The following is a 19,344-nucleotide window of genomic DNA, read 5'->3' as shown; positions in this document are numbered from 1 at the left end:
TAAATATTGTCATTGTCTCAAATACAATACAACAGTTAGTAATGATTACTGATAACCAAATGTATTCATTCTTTCACAATTTAATCAGCATTGCAGCAATTTCCAATTACCATCATCGTATCCAACTTAAGTATGACAGAAGTTACACAATATTTTTTCACATACTTATTCAGTAATTTACAGACTGCTCAGCCAAAGTCAAATTAGTAGCTGCCATGAATATTAGATGAAATATAAGATGCTGATAATGACAGTTGCAGCAATTACTTTCAATCAATATTTTTTGATCAAGGCTACGTTGCATACAGATTGTTATCCTCCCAATTCTTATACCCCTCGGCTCAATTATTAATGTGTTTGTTGTTGTCACAAGATTCACTCCGCAGACAGGAAAATTAGATACAGAGTATCCGTATGAGTCTTGCCTTTAAAGCTTCAAGTTCCAAATTTCAAGGAGAATACAAGAAATTCTCACCTTCAGACTGTAACTCCCGTATATTTCCCTATGACTTCAATACACATAGTATGCCCTCATGTGTTACATATAGATTTGATTTTGTATTGGCGCGGTCTTGTTAGTTTTGTTTATAATAATGTTTAATAAAACCATTTATTGGTTTCAGGATGAGCAGGGTGTGTTGAATGGTGTCATCATTTGTGTCAGTAAGAAAGTCAGCAAACAACAGAGTGAATACAACAACCTGGCTGAGTCTCTGGGAGCAGAATATATATGGACATATGACAAGACATGCACTCATTTTATCTATAAGGTGAGTTGTCAGGCCAAGCCCACATGGAGGACGATGTGCAGCGCCAATGCCCGAGTGTATCCTGTACAGTACTTTGGTAATAACCTTGTTGTTATACATCGTACTTTTATGACTAGGGGATCAGAAATGAGCCGAATATTTACCATTTTCATTTATTGTCAACTATTTTTACCCAATTTAGAGCACAAGCACAGAACACTAAGTTGGAGGTGCTTCTTTCTAGCTTGTGCACTTCAGGCACAGAGCGCAAGACAAATTCTGGCAAACATCCAATGGGTCCCTTGAAACTGTTCAACAGTACGCACAGATGCAGCCGCAGAATGCATTGCACATCAGCACATGCGGGTTAGGGCCTTTTAAAACGGTATATATTATGAAAGGGGCATTCCATGTGGATTTTTTAGTGCGGGCAAAACTCTATTGTTCTTGATGGTACATGTGTAATAAATTGTATTACTTTTACCATGACAGGGAAGAAACAATGACAATAGCAAAGAATACAAGCTGGCCAAGGAGCAAGGAAAATACATTGTTAGTCCACTCTGGCTAAAAGCAGTAAGTAAACCAACAATTCAACTTTTTTATAGAAGTTTCATTTACTCACTAGACAAGATAGTGTGAGCATTTAACTCAACCACTCACCCACTGAGAAGATGTTTATTGTCGTACTATAGTATTTGTCTCCTTTTGTTTGTTTGTTTTTTTTAATGTTGTTTACTTTAGACATTTTGTTTGTTTCAGTGCCAGGATGAAAACAAGCATGTTGATGAGTCCCTGTATCCACACACTTACAATCCAAAGATGAGTCTGGTAGGTGAATCAAATGAAATGTTACTGCAATAATTGGGATATTGTTGTATCATACAATTAGTTTTATTATGTGGTATTAAGGTTTAATTTCTCTTTATGCAGCCATTAAGAGTCTCCATTACAGATCATGGAGTAACTGACAATTTTTTTCGGCTTGATTTTGTGAAAATCTGAAATTTAATTTGTCCTCATAGAGTTAAAAAAGGAGGGCGACCATTGTGAATATAAAGTGTTGGTAAATATCAGATGATTTGTTTCTCTAATATCAAATTTTACTTGATGACCATATTTTCAATCTTGATTTTTAAAGGAGATGATTTAAAGTTACCATGTGGAAAGTTCAACCAAAAGTTTTAAGTCTTTCAATTTCAAGGTGTGCATTATCTTGAGTATTTATTGTTCGGGTTAGTTTCTGATTTTAAGTGTTCACTTCTGTTATAGAAACAAACAAGAATCAGATGGTAGACAAGCCATATTAAACAAAATCAGTCAACTTTTAACCAATTGATGATTGTCATTAGCATATAATTTATATTAACATGTCCAGCAACCTTTGTCAGTTAGCTAGTGTTTTATTTGCCAACAATTTGACTGTGACTAAGACACGGAATTTCTGTTTTGCAGACTGTGAGTAAAAAGAGACGTTTAACCAGAGCCAGTACCAGAGTCCAGTCCAATGTTGGCAGCAGTAGTGATGAGGAGGATGAATGTAAAACCATGGCGACAAAAGATGAAGAAGAAGTGAAAGAGACCAGAGATGAAGATAAAGAAGTTGAAGAAGAGATGCCGCACACTCTGGAAATACAACAAGATTTTAAAAGACAATTTGAAGAACTTAAGACAACTGCCATGTAAGTGTTGTTCTTAAAATGACAAAATGAGTTTTGTACTCATTATGAGAGATTTTCTGTTTGTTATAATTACATCTTTGAAAATAATGGATAAAACAGAATGTGCAAATAATATCAAATGGTTCAATCAAGAATATTGTTGTCAGTATACAGTTTCACTTTGAATAAATACCCTGGTAATCATAAATTTATTTATTTGTTTATTTGTTTGTTTGTATGTTTGTTTACTTGTTGTAAACAATCAATTATATTTTTATCTCTGTCAGGACAAACAAGAGTGCCAAGAGGAAAAGCAGAAGACTAAACAGTAAGTTTTGAATTAAAATTCTTAAACCAAAATTGAATTCTGCCCTGAATGCTGCAGCAATAGTGAAGATGACATGCCATTCTTGTTATTGGTAGTGTACCTGATCTTATCGGTGATGCAAAATCTTATTTGACCTAATCACAATCTTTAACCCTTTAAGTGTTGCAATTTTTCCCGCCAAAATTTTAGAGCAACATTTTACCGATTTATATGAATTTTACTTTCTTATTTTTATAATTTTGGACCAAAAGGACATCACTTTTCATTGCCTACAGTTTTTGATCAAAATTTTAAGAAAAATCTGGAAAAAAAATTTCTAGATCTGAAAAAAATTGTCTGGGTTCTATTCTATGAAGGCAGAAAAATTGACCTCTGCGCTCAAAGGGTTAAAAAAGTTGTAGCCTAAAGATAACTGTAGTCTTTGATGCAGCTCACTGGATACTCTTTGTTCCATTGTTACAGACAGCAGCAATACAAGCAATAGCGGTGTCCATGCACAGGACCAGGACCATGGCAATACTGACAGTGCCTCCAAGACAAGATCTTCACGGTTACAGTCTTCCAAAAGTAAGAACATTTAAGTTAATCTATTTTCTTTAGATGTGACAGATGTGTGACAAGCATTGTGGAATTGCAATTGTTTAGACTATGTTGTCAAGAATTTTATTACTATCCTACTGCAGTGATGCAGTCCTATCAGTGTGCGAGAAACGTGTGATAGGCTACCAAGCTATCAATAATCATTCTTTTATATATTATGCAAATATTATATTGATAAATCATCAGGATGAATATCTATACTTTACTGACTTATTATTAATTGTGAATATTTTAGACATAAAATGGTGGAAGTGGGACATCATGATATTCATAGATATAATATATATATTAATGAATGTTGTTAGTAAGTCCAGAGATAATGACTTATATGTGCTGAATATCAATAGAGTGCAGATCCTGTATTGTATAGCAAAAAGATTATTCTACTGGTACAAGGATATATAGACAGATGAATTCATGACACTCATGCTAGTACTGTTTTCACATTGACAGACACATTCAGTGACCTACCACCAGAAGCGTCACAAACATTACAGATAACATGGGATGACCCTACAGGACGGTGAGTCTCACCAATTATACACATCAATATAAGAAAAATTGACTTAGCTTCAAAGCCATTGTCGTTCATCCATGTTTTGCACAACAACAAGAGAAACTAGTCAATATTATTATATTTTAGAATCATTATTTAACCTCCACTAAGCAGTAGTCAAGGTAACACTATTCCTATTGTCATTTCCTAGTTGTTTTGTGACCTGATTAATAATTATTCACCTTGAATGATGGCTCATATATTCTCATTGCAAGCGATACCAAAAATATGTGCACTGGTATAAGTTATAGCTGGAGTCATAAATAGACAACCTTACTATACTCATTGTTTCTAAGAGGACAGTTTGACCTGGGTTACAAGGAATAAATCACACATTAAGTAAAATATATTTTCATTCAAGGGAAGAGAGGTTGAAAATTATGGAGAAATTACAGGGTGGAAACAGTTGCCATGGAGATGAGGATGGAGAGGATGATGAAGAGGATGGTGAAGGCCAGGATGAGGAAGAAAGTCATCCACAGAGAGCTACTGAGGATGATGAACATAATGTATCCTCAACACCAGAGGCACCACCTGTTAGACTGCCCTCAGCCAGACCAGCAGTGGCCCTGGCACCGGAGGAGAGAAAGTACAAACCACCACACAAGCCAAGGTTTCTGCTGTCCTCAATGACACAGCAGGAAAAGATTGACTACAGTGGATTAATTGAAGAGTTAGGGGGTACTGTCAGTGAGACCCAGTATTATGACAGTACGTGTACACATGTTGTAGTTGGTAAGTAACCCATTTGTTGTTGATTTCAAGGGTGTCTAGTCAGATATGGTATAAGCAATAATGTTTATTTATGATATTATTGTGTTTTTGATAAAAGGTGATACCCAGGCAAATTTTAACCCTTTGAGCGCAGGAATTTGCTCCCGCCAGAATTTAAGTGCAAAATTTTAACAATTTTTTATGAATTTTTCTGTATTTTTTTTGACAACTTTGGACCAAATGGATATCTCATTTCATTGGCTGCAGTTTTTTCTCAAAAATTTTGGCAAAAATCTGAGAAAAATTGCCTAAGGTTTATTTTATAAAGGGGACAAAAATAGACTTTGGTGCCCAAAGGGTAATAATGGAGTTCCAGCCAAGATCATGTTAGCAGCTCCCACCAGAATATCAATGCATTCTTTACAGAGGACAACAGAAATGCTACCCTTAGTTCCCCACACCACAAACGTACGTGCCAAAATGTTAAACTCACTGTGTAATATCCTACACCGGTGACTCAACATGTAGCATCAATACCTGTATTTCATTTTTCAGGTACCCCGACTCGTAATGAGAAATACCTGGCAGCTTTGGCATCTGGTAAATGGGTCTTGCATAAATCTTATCTTGAAGCATGCAGACAAGCGGAAGAATTTGTACAGGTAATCTGAAAACCATTTTCTGTGCTGTTGGAGATCTTTTAAGCTCTTATTTCATCGCATTATTGTGTCAAATTTATCTTCAATACAGCCTTGTGGATAGCACAAAAGTCATTAATTTCAGATCAAATATGTCAGTACCTTTCTGTTGCTTAAAACAAACTTTTTTCGCGTTGAATTTGAATAAAGTTTAACTTTTCGAGTAATAAGTCTACAGATTGAGTGTTACAGATAGCACCTTGCCAGTTTTCCTGTTTAGCAATTATTACAGTTACACTACATTCACCTGTGTTAATGCCTTCGCTGTATGTCAATATGTGAGGGCGCTATACATGATCATTGAGTCATGGAGGTATATGACATGGGTGGGCTAATTCATGTGCCCCAGTGTCCTAGCCCTGTGGCTAACAGACCAGTGAATGGAACTATTTGTATACTAAAGACTGTAGGTAGTTCTAGCAAACTAGACTGCAAGCTACACTGCGGGACTAGTGGTGTAATGAATATCAAATATTTAGTGGATGTTCTCGCACATTGAGATGATAGTCTAGTGTCAAATATGCCAGTTGAACAGATTACATGAATGGTAGTGTTTTCAAACTGTAGGAGGATGAGCATGAATGGGGCAGTGGAACTGACTTGACAAAGTTATCAGCACAGACTGTCAAGTTGGCATTGGCTGCAACAAGATGGCGACAACAGTTACAGGAAGCCAGACAGGTAAGTTCAGAGATCAACTCTCACAAGTTGAAAGGTTAGTCATGATTCCCAGGGTTTCTTAAAGCTGCATGATTCTTGTGTTACAAATTTTGCCATAACATCGAAAAACAACACCATGATGCTAATAGAGTGGTTAGGCTTCAAGGAATAGCGCCCTCATGTGACAGTGATGACAATTTTGACCGGATGAGTTTCAGAATGTTCATCTAGTATTTCCTTTGTCAATACCAATGGTGGCTTATACCCTTGCTAATCCCAGGAACCTCTGATGATTTATATTTATTATATCTTTTTTTTTGAAAGTTCTTTTTTTTTCTTTCACAGAATACAGATTATAACCTACAAGTTGGTGCATTTGAAGGATGGAAGGTATTGCTGTGTGTTGATGTGAACAGAGAGGCTGGGTTTAAAAGGTTACTAGAGGCTGGTGCTGCCCAAGTACTGTGTTCTAGGTCAGTGACCATAGTGAACCCCTTGTCTCCCTAAGAGTATAGGGCACAGTGACCATACTGAATTTCTATTCAGAGAATTGTTTAAAATCTTTTGAGCAAGGTCACAAGAATTTTGAAATGGTAGCAGCCATACAAATTCAAAAATACATATTTTTTGTGATCTTTCATAAAATATTTTTCCTGTAAAGTTCAGGCAATGTAGTACTCATCGGTCATCGTGTAAGTTTTGACCATTTTCAGCTGTTATCATTCAGAGCAGCTTTGAGGCACTATCATAATGTGAGAAAAATTTCACAAGTGTACTCAATATTATTTTGGTTGTATTAAATACCCTACATATCAGGGATGACATATGTAAATTGAACTTAAAACTTAACCTTAATACTAACATATTTGTTTTGTTTAATGTTTGTAGGCCACCATTCAGTAATGTGGAAAATGCTACACATGCATTCCTTGAGATCAACAAAATCAGAAAATCTCCAGATTTGAATGTAAGTTTTGACACAAATCCTATAGTCATCTCTAACCAAAGTTCAACTTAAATTTTAGTTTTTGAAGCAATTTAGTCATTTGTATTTATTCTGATCAATCACTGAAATTTGTATTGGGTGGTAGAACACATAGACCATATGGTTCTGTGGTAAAACTATGGTGCTGGTAATATTCAACTAGTAAACATGGCTGACATGCTTCTGTTACCATACGGTATATAGATGTATGCAAATTGGTTACCATATATGGATGTATGCTAATTTTCAAATTGGTGGTGACGGAGTATCTCTATTACATAATTTTTGACAAATAATGACATATGTTGCTAAACACTACAATGGCAGTAGCTGCTACAGCTAAACTTCTTGCTTCTCTCTATACTAATAAATCAAAGCCAACTAAAATATCCACCAATGTTGTCTTGGCAACATCTTCATAGGTTGACATCAGAGGGATGGCAGAAAGTAATGTTCTGTGTCTGAAACCTGAATACATAGCTGAGTATCTGATGTCTGAATCTGAACCTGATGCCGACAGATACATCATAGCAGAAGCCAAGGCATTCTACCAGTGGTGAGGTCTTTCTGTCTTGTATTATACCACCCAGGGATTAGCAGAACTATTTAGCATGAACAACAAAAGCAAATTTACTAGTTAGTAAAACTTTTAGAGAAGAAAATTCACTGCCCTGTATATGACTAAAATAAGCATTCCCAATCTGCTGACTGTCTCTGTCCATCTTTTATTGATCCCATAATGCTTTGATTCAAACATTTGAATATTTAAAAGACATGATATGTTGATGTGAAATACGGGCAAATTATGTAATTTCAGAATGGCTGCAACCTTGATTATGACAAAATCGGGAAAGACATTGTTTAACTACAAAAAGTGCTCAGAGGAAAAACAGGACAACATTTGCTGCACATTGTGTAATGGAAAGATGTAATACAGCAATTATGTCTACTATGTAGCAATTTGAGAATCTAGTTTATCTATGTACATTATTTTTGTTTTGTTTTGTTTAGTCTTTCATCATTGTATTTTGTGTTTCAGTGCAGAACCTTCCACTCCAATGAAGAGGAAGTCATGTATGAGTGAAACACCAGGGTCTAAAAGAAGCAGAAGACACTAGACTTGTCATTGCTGATATTTTGGCATTGTTTTCCAGTGAAAAGTTGAAAGTTTGTATGTTGAATTAGAAAAAAGTTATGATGACATCAGGATAGTTGTACATGGTGTCTTTCCATTGGAAACCATTATCAGATCATTTATTTTGGAAACATGAAAAGTGCAGGGATATTTTTTCAGTTTTCTTTATACACCCTTGAGTTAATTGTGAGTTGTTATAATGTTAGTAAGATAATATTTTTACATTGTGTCCAAAATGACAAGAACCCTATTTTGCAAATTGAAGCAATTTACTGAAATTAGACAACTTGAAATAATGTGCTTTATTGCCAATTTAATCTTCAAACCTTTCACCATTATGATTTGGAATCTATTTACAAAGAACTGTTGATGAATTGTCAACAATTTTACCCCTATTGCCTTGTATTTAGGACAAATTGTTACATTGACAATTGCAAGGTTATACCAAAGCACAGTGTTGACAGGGTGGAGAGACAGAAGGATGAAAAGCTTCTTTGTTAAATCCAGACAAACTGTACCTTCTTTTGTTTGCCAGAAATTTACTAAAACAGACAGAAACTAATATTGAAAATGCAGTAAGCTACTGTTGAGTAAAGTGACTTTATTTCAGCACTTTGTATCGCCAGCTGCATTATAAAGATGATTTAATTATCATTGTAGCTTTTGTCAAAAGAATTTACCAGCAAGTACTGCAGAATTTCATTCATCAGTGAAAGAAATATGCACAAATTTATTATTTGGTTTGGTGTGAATTCTTTAAATGTCATTTGATGATGATATTGTAACTTTTGAAAGTACAGGACATACAGCACTATTCCACTGTGCATTGCCAAAATGTGTGCCAATGATGTATTTTCAGACACTATCAATGTAAATTATATGATTTTATAGGTCAGATTCAGAATAATGTCCCCTGTCCTCTTTTTACTACAGTAACCAGCAATAATTTGGTACATTCCTATTTCCATATATGTTCAGATCAATTTGACCTCCACCAAAGGTAATACAGATTTGATAATGTACAAAGATCTAATATACTTCAACACTTGAAAGAATCAAGATTTATCGCAAGACTTTCTAAGAATATGCTAAGTCTTTTGCCTTCTTATCCTTTTTAACGTGTTGATTGTAAACTCTCTCCTTCCTTATATGGATCATTCCAAATTATTGAAACATAATTCAATATGCAAATTGTTTTACTGGCAGAAACAATTTTGCTGTAAAACTTCAAAATTAGCATATTTTTCAAATTTGTATGTACTACTTTAATAACGAAGTCATGTCTGTTTTCTTCCGGAAAAAAAGAATTTATATTTTTAGTGTGTGTGAACAGTATTTGTCATTTGAATAATATTTAGAAAATCATAGAATTATGTACAGATTGTTAGGCTATTTTTAATAACAGCTAGTATTCTCATTTTTGTAGAAAATTTGACTTTCAATTTTTTGTACCTCAGTACATTTAATACAATTTCAATTTTGAATATTTTCTGAATGAAAGTGGGATTATATCTGTAATACTCTAATAAAAATTTCTATTTGCATTATCAATGTGAATTTGGCAGTTTCTTGCATATATGTTTTTCACATGTTTTTCAAAATCTGTCCAATTGCTTTGTGATTTGTTTAACACATCTTTGATTTTGTATGAAATAAAAAGGCTGCCCTTTCTATCTCTCTTATGGAAATGGGTATCTTTGCAAGTCATAGTTTAGTACGGCAGAATACAGTGCCTTGCATACACTCTGCTTCTGACTCTGAGATTATCTCTGTAACCATGACAACTAAAATGTCAGGAGGCATCATCAACAGAAGAGAAGGAGCAAATACAAAGAGTTGCTCAACAGTCTCATCTGATTCATTATCTTGATGAGCAGTTGAGGAGTGATTGTATGAGAACAGGGATTGTCTAAATCTTTTTCTCTCAGAAATGGTTGATATTCAGGATGCAAATATTATAGAAATAACGGGCGACGCGCTGACCATTAACGTTTATTTGTGGGCAAGGGCGAGAGGAAAGCCAAAAATTAACGGGCGAGGCTTGCCGAGCCCGTTAATTTGGCTTTCCTCAAGCCCGCGACCACAAATAAACATTACTGGTCAGAGCGGAGTCTGTTATTTCCATTATATTATCAGCGAACCAAAGAAAACCATCAAAATTTCCGAAAATTTCAGGAGCGAACGACAACTGGGCCCCAGAAACTGAGCAATACGCAACGCACTGTCACACGCGCTGTAAAAAATTGGCAAATCCGGAGATGTTTTCAGAAAAAAGTATCTCAACTTGACCCACAAGTGCTCCATTTTATTTTGTGATTGGTCATGATTTACGTTTGAGCTGTAAAGTTATGATACTTTGAGTTGGTAATCTTATTATTCATATTCACGGGCCTGTAAACAAACCATTACTGTGTTTTGTGGTCAGTCATGTGGTTCAGCTCGACCAATCAAAAATCGACGGGCAGGGCATGGTAATATAATGAGTTTTAAGGGACAAAGACAGTATACATCTTGAAATTTGCTCTCAGCACATCAAATAAGGAATCGGTCATATGTAACCAACTGGAGAAAGGGGGAGGGTTTCTTGCTTGACAAAGCTTTATAAGTGATGCCTGAAGTCATCAGGTCTTAAGCTTCATGATCCCCCACCCCACCCGATCCCCATGGAAATATTTCCCAAGATGACTCCCCTACTCATGCTATGTGAACTGGTCAAATTTGACAGATATTTATGGTATGGTAGGCCATGTGAATACTACCTTCAACTACCCTCTCACCCAGATTTTCAAAACTTCCCCTCCAACCAAATATTTCCCCTTTCCCCTCCCCACTACAAAATCTGCAGTCACCCTCTTCCCACCATAAAAACTTCCCTCTCCCCATAACAAACAAGTTGCCTACTTCTGACAGCCCCTCCCAATATATTGAAATCCAGTGTAGAGATGGATGGGCCGGTCTTTGGTCAATCTCGACATCTGATTTTAATCAGATAAGGTCCCTCCCCACCTTGTGGGCCCTTCTGCACAATCATGGACATTGAGCCACGTCACCAGTACCCTATAGTGGGCTTGAACTTCCCCATCTGATTGACACAGGTTGATTTAGTTTGAAAATAACTGGGAGTTTGACTGCTCCCATCTTTTCTCAGTATATTCATGACTTGTCATATTGTCATAATTTCACTTGTACAACAATATGATCCTATACCTGGGCAATCTATTCCAAAGTTCTGCTGCCAAATGAATATAAGGGTCCATATAAAAATTAATTTGTACGGTCAGTACTCATTACTGTGCGCTCAAATTCAGTGTTTGACAAAAGCATATTCCAACGACCGCCAGCTAGCTCTGATATGCAAGCAATGGCCGGGGCACTGTTCAAATGACAGATTTTTAAAATGCTTTTTTAGTCGATAGATCGATACAAAGTGGGCATGTTATCACTGAAATCACCATGGGTATAAATATGAGGCAGTGACAAGAAAAATCATCTGAAATGGTATACTCACAAAAATGGCGCCACTGGCCTGTAACTAATTTTACAATGACTTAATTGCTTGTGGTCTAAGGTCGAAGAGCGTTGACTGGAGAGATTTTGCAGCCAGAAAATGCGACCTTACGCATGCAATCGACTTTCTGATCAAATAACAAAGTCAAGGAGACTGCAGGAAAGAAAGCGCCTACAAAAAACCGCAACAAAATGCGAATAAATGGTTTAATACAAGGCAAAACACGAAAACAAAACATTACACGACTAAAAATGGACAAGCAAACAAAATTATTGCAAAATGTTTCAGGTTTCATTAAATCAGTGGTCCAGCTTGAAAGACAGATATTAAGGGGAGAACAATTTGATTTCTGGGGGGGGTATGGAGGATTTTGAGAAAAAAAAATTTGTCACCAGGTGAGATAGAAGGAAAAAAAATTGTCATAACAGACAGAAGGGAAAAAAATTGTAACAATGCACCAGAAATTAGCAAAATTTTGAAACCTTATTCTCATGTAATCTTTGCCAGTGCGCTGCCCTATGGCAGCGCAAATCTTTTTACCACAAGCAATTCTTATGTTTTTTCCCAGCACTTATGATATAAGTATGCACTACATAGGTCTACTTTACACCTCAGTACACTCAATGTTTTCCTTCCCTTTTCTGACCCAAGAAATCATATTTCAGGATTTCTGTTGCAATATCTCAATGGCATAGGCACTATCTAAAGGGGACTATTTGACTTCTGTAAATTGTGAAAATTTAAAACACAAGACAGGAGTCAATAAACTTGTGTTAAAACCAATATATTATTGGGGTAATAACATTAAACATTCTCGAAATGTGACTCAGAATGAAGCCACAGAAATAGCTAGCAGATAGCTGCACTCAGAAACATTGCCGACCCATAAATGCCTTACAAAAAAAACGCTACAAACATTTTTCATGAAGCTGGACCAAAAATTTTTGAAAACTCTCATTTACAACTTCAAAAGGACTATAGACAGATACATGTATGTAGATGCTGAACCAGCTCACAAACCTTAGCACAAATAGTTGATCTCATTTTATAAAGTTCATGATATGAGGAAATGTGTTATTCTGGATTATATTTGCGGCTTTAGTGTCTTTTGGGGAGACTGTGGCGTGATTCTGGAGTAAGTTATCTCCTTTTCGACCCACACATAGAAAAGAATCAGAGATTAATGATTTAATCAGAATGGCATGCATGAACTGCACAGTTATTGAAGTTAGACTTAAAGATTCAGTCGTGTACGGGCGCTCGGCGCACTGCGATCTACGACCTAGGTCGCAGTGCGCCGGAGCGCCCGCACACGACTGAATCTTTCAGTCTATTGTTGAAGTGTGCAACACTTAAATTTCAACCGAATCGTGAAATCCACGCTTCAATATTCTAACAAGATACCCGATTACGAAATGGGTAAAATTGAACATTTTAATGAGCCCTCGGTTGGCTTGCTCCGATGTTCTCAGAATCTCCTACGTAATTACTACGTCATGGGACATTCAGAGTTTGTTGGTACTACTGTTGTGGTCGTAGTTAGGGGATTTAGGGACCGTTCAGTTTTTACTGCCTGGGAGGGCCGGCAAAATCTTGTCGCCGGTGTTCAAAAAAATATAGACCCCCCTGCATTTTTCGTGAAAAAAATGACCCCCCCCCTTTTGTAACACGAAAAAAATTGATGACACCCTCCCAACCCCCGGCTGAAAAAAAAACCAAAACCCATATGTCAAATTTACCCGCACGGTTTGGATTTGAATTCCAGTACGCGGCGCACTTTATTCGTGTAGCAGAGATGCCAGTGCACAAACTTCTCAGCCACATCCATGCAAATGTCTGTTAATTAGGACAACTGTAAGGCAATTTTTAACTTCATTTCCATAGACAACTTACATCCATGGACATTATATACAGTGAACTGTATTGGAGTGGTTCGCCATAGGCAGCCCTCCGGTTAAGAATGTCATGGGCCATTACGTAAAGTAAACTTTTTTATGCAAAATCAATGAATCTAAGGAACCACAGAAGCTACAGGTTTGGTTTCTTATTCGTGAGTCACTATGGGACAAAAATCTTTTTGACAATTTTTAGATGACCTTGAATGACCTTTGACTACTTTCATGTACCATGGCTCCAATTTGACGACTTGCACCAAATGACTAATGGGTACATGGATAAAACTCAGAGACAATAGTTTTTAGTCCCCACGGACACCGTGTCCATAACTCAGTAACCCCAAGTGCTTCACCCTTCATATTTGGTATGATTGGAGACCTTATGACGCCACATACTGTACCTCATTAATTATGCACATATTTAATTGTGAACAAGCCAATAGAGCTGGATGTCTGATTTTTGGTATATAGGGATAACTATAAGATAGAAATTTTTTGACATAATGTCATGTGACCTCGGTGACCTTTGATCTCAAATATACATATTTGTCCATAACTCAGTAACCACAAGTGCTACACCCTTCATATTTGGTATGATGGGAGACCTATGACGCCACATACTTTACCTCATTAATTATGCACATATCTAATTTTTAGCGAGCCAATAGAGCTAGAGGGTTTGGTATATAGGGATAACTATAGGATAGAAATTTTTTGACAAAATGTCATGTGACCTCAATGACCTTTGACCTCAAATATACATATTTGTCCATAGCTCAGTAACCACAAGTGCTACACCCTTCATATTTGGTATGATGGGAGACCTTATGACGCCACACGCTGTACCTCATTAATTATGCGCATATCTAATTTTGAGCGAGCCAATAGAGCTGGATGTCTGATTTTTGGTATATAGGGATAACTATAGGATAGAAATTTTTTGACAAAATGTCACGTGACCTCGGTGACATTTGACCTCAAATATACATATTTGTCCATAACTCAGTAACCACAAGTGCTACAACCTTCATATATGGTATGATGGGAGACCTTATGACGCCAGATATTGTACCTCATTAATTATGTGCATATCTAATTTAGAGCGAGCCAATAGAGCTAGAGGTCTGATTTTTGGTATATAGGGATAACTTAGCAATACAATTTTTTTGACAATGTCATGTGACCTTTGTGACCTTTGACCTCAAATATACATATTTGTCCATAACTCAGTAACCACAAGTGCTACAACCTTCATATTTGGTATGATGGGAGACCTTATGACACAACATACTGTACCTCATAAATTATGTGCATATCTAATTATGAACAAGCCAATAGAGCTGGATGTCTGATTTTTGGTATATAGGGATAACTATAGGATAGAAATTTTTGACCTTTTACCTAAAATATACGTTTATGTCAATAAATAAGTAACCACAAGTGCTATGTCCTTTATATTTAGTAGGATGGGAGACCTTGTGACAACACACGCTTTACCTCATTAATTATGCTCATATCTAATTCTGGGCAAGCGAATAGAGCTAGAGGTCTGATTTTTGGCATATAGGGATTAATTAGCAACACGATTTTTTTTTTCAAAATGTTACGTGACCTCGATGATCTTTGACCTTGATTATACATATATATGCATAACTCAGTAACCACAAGTTCTATACCCTTCTATACCACAAGTTCTATATCCTTCAATTTTGATAGGATATTAGACCTTAAGATGTCACATCTTGTACCTCAATTATTGTGCGCAGAGGTCTGATCTTTTTTCCTGATTTAGAACCATAACTTAGACATGCCTCATGTGTTTCAAATTGGGAACAACGACATAGACCTATGTGCCCATAGATCTCAACATATACACTCCAGTGATACTTCTTAATGACCACATTTCCCTGCCCAATCAAGACTACTACTCCTATTACATGTGGGGACTATGTCATTGTCAATGACTTGTTTATATTATTACCATGTTCGATTGAAACTTTTAAATCCATCTGATTCGCATAAAGACTGATCAATCAAAATTCTGTTAACAGCATTTGTAGACCATAGGGAAAGACTCATTTATGCCAAATTTCAAGGTCACAGGCCATGTCGATTTCGAGAAGTTTTCAAGTATTATTTTTCACATTTTCAATAACCTTTGACCGGCCATATACCTCTGCTGCCATGATTATAATGTAAAAATGTGTTGTAGCATGGATGCACTCACCAATTAGTCAGGACAAGCAAATTTACCGTTAAAACGTGATTTTACATTATCATTTTCTTTTTTCATCAAACCAAAACATTTAATTACTAAGCAAAACCTAAGTGAGTGAAACTCAAGCAATGGCAATATCTCATTCAAGCCTGTACGAGAGTCCGAGAAGGCTGGTGTCAATCAAAGAATGTCAGGTATGGGACCAAATTGCACACACGAAATTTTGGGGCTACTGTTGACCTTTGACCCGCACATCACACTATATGACATTAATTATGCACATATCTTAAGTGTTTCCATCCAGCTGAGATATTGCCATAGCTTGGGTTTCATTCACTTAGTTAATCTTACTTTTTTCCCACTTAATCTTTGGTGACACTGTTGATCGGCTGCATTTTTTAGTCTGCTCTACAAGTTTTATGGTTTACCGACTTGTCCGGAGTTTTTTACCATGAGTTTTTTTCTCAGACTTTTAAAAGACTCAGTGCATCTACCATTGATTTTACTAGTGTTTTTACCTATTCTAGGAGCTGTATATTATCATTGGCTTTTTGTATGGTCGAGGCTTAACGCTGGCAACATGGCAGCAAAATCTTTGTTTTCCTGTGGTCGTCGTACCTTGAGTTCTTCTTGGTACACCCAAAACCCAAGTTCCGAATTCCATCTGTTGTTACCGATCATGGGAATCGTGGGAAAGAGGCCTTGTGAACATATTCGAACACGGGTACTACATCAGATTCCGATCTCTCAACAGGTGGGTGCAAATAAACAATGCATTATTCATATTAGCGTTATGACACCTAAGACTGTTTCGTCGGCCTAAAATAAAATTGACTCCATTCTGGTGATAATCCTGACGATCTGTATTTGTTTCAAGAAATTACAGCTGAATGCAGCACTACTGTACGCATGTCGATGAACAGGAAAATCGCTGCCATGGCGACAACCTTGGTTGAGGGAAATCTGACATTCTAATTATCACAGAAACTTGGATCAAAAGTCAGTCCGATCCAATCTTTGCGGAGTTTCATACTTCGATCAGCGGTTACAACGTCTACTAGCAACCTAGGGCTAAAAGGATTGGTGGTGGTGTGGCTGTTGTAACAAGTTCTAATCTTCACCTTGTTGAAAACAGCAATCCTGTGCATTCCAGTCATAATTTGAATCATTAATCACAACTCCCCGCTCACCCAGTCAACTCCTGAACATTATTACCATCTATCGTCCATTAAAGTCATCGAAGAATACTTCAACTATAAATCAATTTAGGGACTGCATGGTCAGCTTCTTCGGCCTGGGGGGAGCGGTGGATTCATGGGGGGGGGGGGGGTCACCCTGTTTTTGACTTTGGTGATAGGGGTCACCATTTTTTGAAAATGCCCAATAGGTGGGTGGGGGTCGGTGTGTTTTGAATTTTGACACGGCTCATACTTGCGTAAAATACATAAATAAAATTTATCATGCAGTTGCATTTTTCGGCGCGCCCTTTGGGCGCATAACCTTAATAATAATAAGACATATTTTTCAGAGCCCCGTCCTACGGTGGACTTTGCACTCAAGTCTTCAAGCAATTAAGCCAAAGGACTGTCCACTTTGTCTCACTTTCAGACTCAATTCTGGAGCTGTGTGTCGACCCAGCTGAGATAAATAGCCTGTATACTTTTACAGTTTGTACTTCCCTTGACTTAGCGACTAGTTTTATTTTTTAATACATTTTTTAAGGGAAACTGCCGTGTTCACAGGCTTTTGTTTTTTCAAGTAACAAAATTGGGTGCTTGTCCGGGAGTGAAGATTTTGAGCCGTTTGACAACTTTTGCCAGCCTTTACCAAACTACTCTCTATTGTGAACTCAGCGAAATTTCGTCAAGACAGAATTCCACCCAGACAAATTTATGGAGAACGTTGATCAGCACACATTTGATTCCCTCTGAAAAGACAATCTTATTGCACTGGCCAATTTCCTTAAAGTAGAAGTCAAAAGCTCCATGCGCAAGAAGGAAATTCAGTACTCTAATGTGAAACATTTAGTTAAGTCAGGCCAATTTGAGGAATCCGCCTTGAAAGATTATAAGTCTGAGTCTGCCTTTGAACTCAGAAAATTAGAATTAGAAACAGGGGCAGATTTGGCTCTTAAGAAATTAGAAATGGAAGAAAGAATGAGAGAGAAAAATAGGTAGGAGGGACTAGAATTGAAACGTTAAGATCATGGACATACAGGAAAATTCTTCTAGCAACTTGATATCACTAAGCATTTCGGGCTGGTTCCCCCTTCCAAGAATCATGTTGACAAATATTTTCTTCATTTTGAGAAAATTGCTCACAGTCTGAATTGGCCTAGGAGGTCCTGGTCGATGCTTTTGCAGAGTGTTTTGGTGGGTAAAGCCAGAGAAACTTACATTCAGTTGCCAGAAGAGCAACCATCTATTCCAATATGGTATGAATGGATGCATTTCATCGTATCACCTCTCATACTCAGAGGGATGACGACTCTCTCTCCTCAAAAACTGAAACCATCTTTAACTGATAATTCATCTCTCAGTTTAAAGTATGGTGAGAACTGTGTAGGAAGCTGGTTCTTGTTCTCAGGTCACCCTTGTAGGATCACACATCTCAACATTTGCACAAATTCATCTTGCTCTGTCGCATTGTGGATCTGTGTCAGACGCTCTTGTCAGACACTCTTGTCGTATTGGCAGGAAGCTTATCATGTTAACTTTGTCGAACGCTGTTTCCTTGGTAGTAGCTGAAGGTAGGTACGCTCTTGACAGCATATCTGCAAGATACATTTCTTTGCGTTTTTTGCAGACAATGTTCAGATCGTAGTTCTGCAAACGAATTATCATGCATTTCAGTCTTCTCGGAGCTTTGTGTAGCACTTTCTTGTGTATCATTTCTAGTGGTTTATGGTCACTTTACACTATGGTATGATGACCATATGTGTAATCATGAAGCTGATGTCAAAGCTCCGCTGGCATATGCAATGGGCCGTCCTTCTTGCATAAGTGCTGCACCAAGACTAGATTGGCTGCTGTCACACTGTATTCTAGGTGCTTTGCAGGATCATAGTAAGCTAACACTGGTGTAGAGGTTATGAGGACTTGAGTTGAGAATATGCTTGTTCCTGTTTCTCACTCAAGTGCCATTCAGTATCACTATGAGTCAGCTGTCTGATGGGCTTCATCACTGCTGATAAATGGGGGCGGGGGGAATCGGCTAAGGCAATTTACCATTCTGTTGAGTCGCTGACACTAGTACAGAAATTTGCAAGAAATTGTTCCGGTCTAGGCGTTTTAGTGATTGCCTCAATCTTTGCAGTGTCAGCTTTCAAGCCCTCTTTGGTCAGCAAATGTCCGTTAAAGGTAATTGTTGAGCACCGTTGTTCAAATTTATCTGGTTAAGGCTGATTCCCTTCTCTCGACTTCTAAATAAGAACTTCTCCAAGTAAGCATCATGGTCAGGATCACTTGTACCTATGTCGATAATATTATTTTCAATACAAAACACTCCAGGCAAAGCCTCTAGAGCTTGCTTTAACTATTCTGGAAAATCTCACTGGAGACCTTCAGGCCTAATGGTAGATTGAATCAACGATATCTACCAAATGGTATGATGAAGGTAGTTAACAGACTAGACTCCT

General features: G+C 37.1%; 1 protein-coding gene across 3 annotated transcripts in view; it reads left to right on the top strand.

Moving 5' to 3' along the window:
* The window catches only part of LOC139124961 (DNA topoisomerase 2-binding protein 1-like), a 35,675-nt gene extending 26,040 nt beyond the window's left edge, over window positions 1–9,635 (top strand). For 2 of the 3 annotated variants that reach the window (XM_070691079.1, XM_070691077.1), the window contains 14 exons: window positions 624–770; window positions 1,242–1,325; window positions 1,512–1,580; window positions 2,205–2,431; window positions 2,698–2,738; window positions 3,201–3,305; window positions 3,792–3,861; window positions 4,256–4,629; window positions 5,164–5,270; window positions 5,874–5,987; window positions 6,312–6,439; window positions 6,855–6,933; window positions 7,374–7,507; window positions 7,991–9,635. In XM_070691079.1, coding sequence (XP_070547180.1) covers window positions 624–770; window positions 1,242–1,325; window positions 1,512–1,580; window positions 2,205–2,431; window positions 2,698–2,738; window positions 3,201–3,305; window positions 3,792–3,861; window positions 4,256–4,629; window positions 5,164–5,270; window positions 5,874–5,987; window positions 6,312–6,439; window positions 6,855–6,933; window positions 7,374–7,507; window positions 7,991–8,069 — 1,758 coding nt within the window. In that variant the 3' untranslated portion in view covers window positions 8,070–9,635. The remainder of the gene's footprint in view (window positions 1–623; window positions 771–1,241; window positions 1,326–1,511; window positions 1,581–2,204; window positions 2,432–2,697; window positions 2,739–3,200; window positions 3,306–3,791; window positions 3,862–4,255; window positions 4,630–5,163; window positions 5,271–5,873; window positions 5,988–6,311; window positions 6,440–6,854; window positions 6,934–7,373; window positions 7,508–7,990) is intronic. The other variant, XM_070691078.1, reaches the window with a different exon arrangement.
* The last annotated feature ends 9,709 nt before the right edge of the window (window positions 9,636–19,344 follow it).

The sequence above is a fragment of the Ptychodera flava genome, assembly GCF_041260155.1.
Source record: "Ptychodera flava strain L36383 chromosome 23 unlocalized genomic scaffold, AS_Pfla_20210202 Scaffold_24__1_contigs__length_23054250_pilon, whole genome shotgun sequence".
In the NCBI taxonomy this organism is placed as follows: domain Eukaryota; kingdom Metazoa; phylum Hemichordata; class Enteropneusta; family Ptychoderidae; genus Ptychodera; species Ptychodera flava.
The sequence above is the reverse complement of the archived record's forward strand: the minus strand, read 5'-3'. Positions and strand labels throughout refer to the sequence as shown.